Here is a 7,301-nt window from a genome sequence, read left to right on the forward strand (position 1 = left end):
AAATATTAAATAAAAAAGAAAATATTTTTATTAATAATTTTTTCTTGTTTGGAAAATCATTTATATTTACATATTTTTTATATAAGACTAATAATAGAGTTTTATCCCCTATTTTACTTTTTTTATAAAAAATTACTTATAAATAACACAAATTTATTATAATTATAATTTGTTTATATACTTTAATAAAGGAATAAAAATTATTATTATTATTATATGTATTTATTTAAAAATATATATTAATACTTATTCGATTTTTTTTTTTAAACTAATAATAAAAATACTTACTATATAATTAATAAAATATTATATATATATATATAAATTCAATTATTTCAGAGAAATAAACATATCTTTTTTTTTATTTTATATATTATTTTAAATTTTAGAAAATTTCTTTTTTCCTCACTCCTCCAGTTCTTTTTATTTATCAATGTATTATTTTTATTATAATTAATATCATCTTATTTTATTATTTAATTGATTAAAATAAATAATATTTGTATAATTTTTACATAAACAAGTCTCGATCGTCTTATTTAGACAAATATTGTACAGATATTTATTAAAATAGGAAAGAGAGGCCTTAAGTATTATTTTTAATTATATTAAGAGACAATAATAAGATTATATGTAATATTTTTTGTTTATTTATAACATATAAGGTTTCAATTATAAATATACTTTATTTAACAAAAAGCCATTAAAATGTATTTTAGAATAAGTTTATATACACTATAAATCTATTTTAATAGATAATAAAAAATAAATTTAAATTCTAATATTATTTTTGTAATTAAATAAATAATTTTTGCTTGATATTTTTTTCTTTATTTAAATAAAGAAAAATAAAAAAAAAAAATATTCAATTTTATTAATAAATAATCTATGTTTTTATTTATTTATTTTAAATTGATATTAAATAATATTTTTTTTTTTTTTCTTTTAATAAAATATTTATAATATATTTTTAATCTTATTTTTTATATATTATTAGTATTTTATTAAGATTTTTTTATTTTACCTTAAATAAAATAATATTTATTTATTTCTTTTTATATAGGCTTTTTAATTGTATATAATGATTTAAGTCATTTTATTAATTTTTATTCATTATATATTTATATTATATGTGTGATAATTTGAAAATTAGATATTATAAAAAATAAATAAAATATTTAATTAAATTATGAATAAATTAAATATTATTAAAATAATTTTAATCTCAAATTTTTATTAGATTAACTCAAATATAAAAGAAAACAAAATAAAAAATCTATATATATATTTATTTAACAAAAAAAAAAAATATATAAATAAATAATTATGATAAAGTCTATAAATATAATATTTATATAATTAAAATATCAATTATAATTTTTTATCAAATTTATTATGAAATTAACTTTATATTGTAAAAGATAAAAATCTTAATAATATTAATATAACATATACCATATATATAAAATTTAGATTAAAATATATAACCATTTTTTTATATAAAAAAAATATAATATATTAATATTTATATATTATTAATATATATATAAAAAAAATGATTATATTTTTTAATATATATAAATATTTGTATTTCTTTAAAATACTAATATATATATATAATAAAACGCAATTGATTTTGTTGTCGGCCATACTAAGATGAACACACCGGATCCCATTCGAACTCCGAAGTTAAGCGTCTTAAGGCTCGGTTAGTACTAAGGTGGGGGACCGCTTGGGAAGTCCGAGTGTCGACAGCCCTTATATGTTTTTTTTTTATTTTTTTTTAATTTTTTCTAATATATAATTTATAATATTTTTTAATAAAAATAAATATTAAAATATTTAAAGAGGTTTATAAATATTTATAAAATAATATATTTATTTAAATATTTAAAATAATTAAATTTTTATTAAATATGGTAGTATATATATATTTAAATAATAAATACTATATTAAATATTACTATTTATTTTCAAATAATATCTAAATATTTATATATATTTAATTTTTTTTATTTTTATATTTTAATTATAAATTATATTTAATAATCTAAAAATTAATATTCAATATTCTTATATAGAGTTTTATATTAAAATATTGATATTTTTTTATTTAAACTCTAACAATATTAACATAGTATAGATAAAAAAATAATATCAAAAAAAACATAAGCTTTTGATATAATATCTCATCGAAATTATTACTAACAAAACCATGAAACTCTAAATTATAGGAGTTAAAAGGAGATTCTGTACTTAAAATTAAATAATTATATTTTTAATATTAAAGATTTTAATAAACTAATGAAGTTAAAAATAAAATAAAAAAATATTATTATAATTAATATTTTTTCGGTATAATTTAAGAAAAATAAAATAAATAATAAAATAAGATTTAAATAAAAGTATAAATATAATCATAATAAATGCATTTTATATATATTTAATAAAATAAATATGAATATTTTAAATTTTAACTAATTTATATAAATGATATACTTATATATGTAATGGATTACATATATTTTGTTGTCGGCCATACTAAGATGAACACACCGGATCCCATTCGAACTCCGAAGTTAAGCGTCTTAAGGCTCGGTTAGTACTAAGGTGGGGGACCGCTTGGGAAGTCCGAGTGTCGACAGCCTTTATATGTTTTTTTTTTTTTTTAATTTTTTTGACCAATTAATATTTTTATATTATTTTGACAAAATATTTTATTACAAACATTTGAATTTTACTCAAAAAAATATAAAAAGGTTATATTGTTTTCTTCTATCTATTTATAAAAATATAAGCGAATTTAAAAAAAAGTATACAAAAACAAATATTTATATATAAAATAAAAAAAAATATTTTATTTAAGTATTTAGATAAATTATTGAATAATTTAATATTTTAAAATTATAAAATATGTATTTATTATTTATTAAATTCAGTATTATAATATAATTTCAATAATTATATATTTTATATATTTTAATATTAAATAAAAAAATATTAGTTTTGTATTTCTTATTTTAAGAGAATAAACATTGAGAAATCCTGATTTTATTTTCAAAAAATTAGAAATAAAAATTCAAAAATAAATTTAAAATAAAGATACAAATTATATAATATTTAATAAAAAAAATTATTATTTATTTTACATATAAAAATAAAAATAATTAATTTTAAATTAATAAAATAATATATGTTTTTTTTATAAATATAATATATTATTATAAGTATTATAATAATATTTTTTTTAAAAAAAAATCTGATTTAATAAAAATAATTTTATTTTTTCTAATAATAAAAACATAATTTTTATATATAAAAAAAAACTAAATTAAGTAAAAAAAAAATTAAAAAATGTTAAACACTTAAGATAAAAAAAAAATGAATAAAAAAAATCATCCATATGGTAAATATTCTACTTCTTTTTTATCAGGTTAATTTCCTTCTTTTTAAGGATTAATTTATATACAAAATACAATATAGGAGTGATAAAGATAGAGCAACAAGTAAAAACAGATCTTTTATATATATATATATATATATATATATATATATATATATATATATTTATATATTTATATATTTATATATATCTTTTTATATTTATCAATAATATATTTTATTTTTATTTTTTATTTAAATAATTATTATATATTTTAAATATAAATAGAAAAATTCTAATCAACAAACACATAAAAATATATAAAATATTATTTTTTTTTCTTTATTTTTTCAAAGATCTTCTTTTTTAACACTACTAGCTCTAAATATTTAAAATTAATAATATAAATAAAAAAAGTATAAAATTACCCTTTTAAAAATTATTAAATCCAACTATCAATACTTTCTTCATTTAATTCTCCTTCATATTCTATTGGCGCATTTTTTCTTCCTTATAAATAGAGTTTTAAAGTAGGGAATCCTTTAATAACTAGTCCTGGATAGTCATTAGTTGTATAATCATATTTAGCGAAAACCAAATTTTTCAAATATGAAAACTTTTCAGCTATTTTTAAATAAATAGGTGCTAATTATCTAGAATGCCCACACCAAGGAGCATAAAATTTTACCAAAACATTATTTTCGGAAATAAGTACTTATTATTTAAAGTCTTTTCCTACATATTATTTAACAGGTTAGTTATTATTATTATATATATCTTCGCTTTTATAATAAATGGGTAATTTTTAATCTAAGAAATTTTAAATAAATGTATTAATTTCCTAAGTATTTACTTAGGCGGAGGTATATAGGAATTTTTTCACAATTTCACCTGAATTCTTGCTTTCTACAATTATAATTTGGGGCGATTTTATTGTTTCAATGCCTACATGTTCTGCCAATCTTTCGAATTTCCCAAATCCGTCATCTGGATGGGATAAAAAGAATTAAAGTTTCCCCCTATTCTCTTAAGCGGATTATTTAAAGGCTTCCTCTGCTTATAAAGATTATTCATTTCTGATTGAAAAAAGAATTATTCCTACTGTATAGGGTTTTTTGAATAATTTCCTTATGGCATGATCGTTAAAAGGCATTACTAAAGAATAGGCATATACTTCTAAAAATTTAGTTATTTAAGAATATGTAAAAGCATTATCATATATTAAATAAGGTTCTTCGAATTTTTTGAAAAGAACTAATTAAGTTTTTTAATTATCTATATCTTCTAAAGTTAATTAACTATTGTCTGTGATGTTTTTAAAATGAAATAATTTTGTTTCGGGATTAAATATATTATAAAATGATATATCGTGATAGTTTTAGGCTATTGATGAAAAAGTAAACCATTGTTTATCATGCTTACTTTATCCTATTTATAATTATATTAATTTATATATTATATAGTATATATATAAATAAATATATAGTTAAATTTTAAATATGGTTATATATTTAAATATAGTTATATATATTCTTTTTTTAAAAAATATTATATATATAAATATATATATATATTATTAAAACTCTAATGTTTTACGTTTTTAAATTGTCCATTTTAAATAAAGATATATATATATATATATATATATATATATAAATATATTTATATACATTTTTAAAAAAAAAATAATAATAATTTAATAATATTGTTTTTTACATATTTATTTATTTATTTTTAAAAATTACCAATATAAACTAAGCTTACTTTCTTTTTTTATATAAAGTTTTAATAATCTTCTATTGTAACTATTTCATTACTAACTTTTCCATTTTTTTTCCTAAGCCAAGTCAAGACATTTTAAATCCCAAATTCTTCTTCATAATCAACTGGATTGTCCAAATCTCCGTTTTAGAATAATTTTAAAGTAGGGTATCCTTAAACATTATATTTTTCTACTAATTAAGGATACAAATCTGCATCTATTTATGCTACTGCGATATTATTGGCTTATTCTTTAATTAAATAATCAGCTATTTTCTAATAATCAGATTCAATTAATTTACAAAATCCACACCAGCTTACGTAAAATTTCACTAAGATAAATTATTTAGAGGCTATAGTATTCTAAAAGTTCTCGTCTGTAAGTAAATATACATTTTTTTCAGTTTAGGCGATTTCGTTTTAAATGGAAAGGCTTATGAGTATTAATAATAAAGCCAAAAATATTATTTTAATCATTTTATTTTTTTTTATAAAAAAAAAGATTTTTTTTTTTTTTTTTTTTTAATAAAATAAAAAAAAAGAATATTTTAGATATAGTTAATTTATTTTATTAAATTAGATAAAAAATATAAATATATTTTTCTTTTTATAATTAAAACTAATATATTAATTTAATATTTAACTTTATTTCTTGTTTATAATTGTTTGTTTGTTTTTTTTTTTTTTATGTTTTATTTTATAAAAAAAAAAAAATTAATTTTTTGTTATTAAGTCTATTACATTTCATATTTTATTTTAATTATTTAAAGATTATTTATTACAAACAAAATCGAGAATATCATTCTATCCGTTAAAACAAAAGCTATAATCTGTAGAATCTTTATTTTTCTCGCCATAATAATTATAAAAGTTTAAACCTTCAACATTAAAAAGCGAAATTTTATCATATAAAAACAAATCGCTTTCTTTTCTAAATTTAAATTCATTTTTAGGACTTGAATTATAGCAATATTAATTATAATAATTGTTATCAATTTCTATATATTAGATATAAAAAAACATAAAAAATTAATATTAATTAAATTTGTACTTATTATTATACTTTCATTTTAAATTTAGTTTATTCTTGTTTCATTAAAATCATTAATATTATGTTTATTATATTCAATTTTAGTATTATTTAAATTAGCAATATTTTCAATTAAAGAAAACTTTTTGTTATTATTATTATTATTATTATTATTATTATTATTATTATTATTATTCATAATATTATTATTATTCATAATATTTTCCTTTTACTATATTTATAAATCATTATTTTTATATTCTATTTTTTTACTATACTCAATTTCTTATTTTTCATTTCTTAATTTGTTTTATTATTATTATACTTAATCCTTATTTTCGTTTAAAATACTATTTTTTAATTTTTCTAAAAATTGTATATTATATAAATCTAAAAGATTTTTATTTATATTTCTATTGTTATTTATTTTATTTTCTTTATCTAATTTAGCACTTGGTTTAAATTAAGGAAATCTCATTTAACTTCTAAAATATTTATAATAATAAAAATAATAATATAAAAAGAAAATACAAAGATTCAGATAAATTTTAAAAATTTTATGATTCAATACATGCTTTTCTTTATAAAGTTAAACAATCTTAAGGATCATATTATAGTAATTTTATATATAGTATTTTAGCTTCTGTATAATTTTTATTGATTTCATATAATAATGCTAAATTGAAAAGATTTTCTATTTTCGATGTTTCAGATTAATATGCCTTTTAAAAACTTTAAAAAGCTTCTTTATACTTTTTTTATTTTTAAACTTTATTTAAAAAAAAATTGTATGAAAATATACCATTTATAAATCACAAAAAATAACTCCTAAAAGTGTAAAATTATCAGAATTGTAAGGATCTATACTTATTGAATAAATCAGATTTTCAATTGCTTCTTTATATTTTCCTTATTTTTCATAATATCTAGATTACATATAATAAATTTAAGTATCATTATGCAATTATGGAATTGATTAAAGTATATTTAATGATTCTTACTATAAATATAGAAATAAATTGAAGAAATACATATAATAAATAAGTGTATATAAGTGTATATAAATATATATATATATATATATATATATATATATATATATATATATATTATTTATTTACTTATATA

The 7,301-nt window shown here is 15.0% G+C and overlaps 1 protein-coding gene and 2 non-coding genes across 3 annotated transcripts, besides 12 other annotated features; 2 read left to right on the top strand and 1 right to left on the bottom strand. All coding sequences in view use genetic code 6, as the record gives it.

The window, feature by feature from the left end:
- The first annotated feature begins 272 nt into the window (after positions 1-272).
- Positions 273-315: a microsatellite.
- Positions 316-1,508: 1,193 nt separating this feature from the next.
- Positions 1,509-1,549: a microsatellite.
- Positions 1,550-1,638: 89 nt separating this feature from the next.
- Positions 1,639-1,754, top strand: IMG5_087941. The gene has a single exon. It is a non-coding gene; the product is annotated as a 5S ribosomal RNA (ribosomal RNA).
- A 101-nt stretch (positions 1,755-1,855) lies between these two features.
- Positions 1,856-1,918: a microsatellite.
- A 610-nt stretch (positions 1,919-2,528) lies between these two features.
- IMG5_087942 lies at positions 2,529-2,644 on the top strand. The gene has a single exon. It is a non-coding gene; the product is annotated as a 5S ribosomal RNA (ribosomal RNA).
- Positions 2,645-3,395: 751 nt separating this feature from the next.
- Positions 3,396-5,620, bottom strand: IMG5_087940 (protein disulfide isomerase, putative; the record flags this gene model as incomplete). The annotated part of the gene is made up of 2 exons (XM_004035769.1): positions 3,396-4,810; positions 5,128-5,620. 2 exons carry the CDS (start codon positions 5,618-5,620, stop codon positions 3,396-3,398), a joined length of 1,908 nt encoding a protein of 635 aa, XP_004035817.1.
- Positions 3,520-3,659: a microsatellite.
- Positions 3,521-3,603: a microsatellite.
- Positions 3,523-3,593: a microsatellite.
- Positions 3,529-3,603: a microsatellite.
- Positions 4,863-4,911: a microsatellite.
- Positions 5,007-5,051: a microsatellite.
- Positions 5,621-6,322: 702 nt separating the features above from the next.
- Positions 6,323-6,387: a microsatellite.
- Positions 6,324-6,396: a microsatellite.
- An 834-nt stretch (positions 6,397-7,230) lies between these two features.
- Positions 7,231-7,283: a microsatellite.
- The last annotated feature ends 18 nt before the right edge of the window (positions 7,284-7,301 follow it).

The sequence above is a fragment of the Ichthyophthirius multifiliis genome, assembly GCF_000220395.1.
Source record: "Ichthyophthirius multifiliis unplaced genomic scaffold scaff_1120509250668, whole genome shotgun sequence".
NCBI lineage: Eukaryota > Ciliophora > Oligohymenophorea > Hymenostomatida > Ichthyophthirius > Ichthyophthirius multifiliis.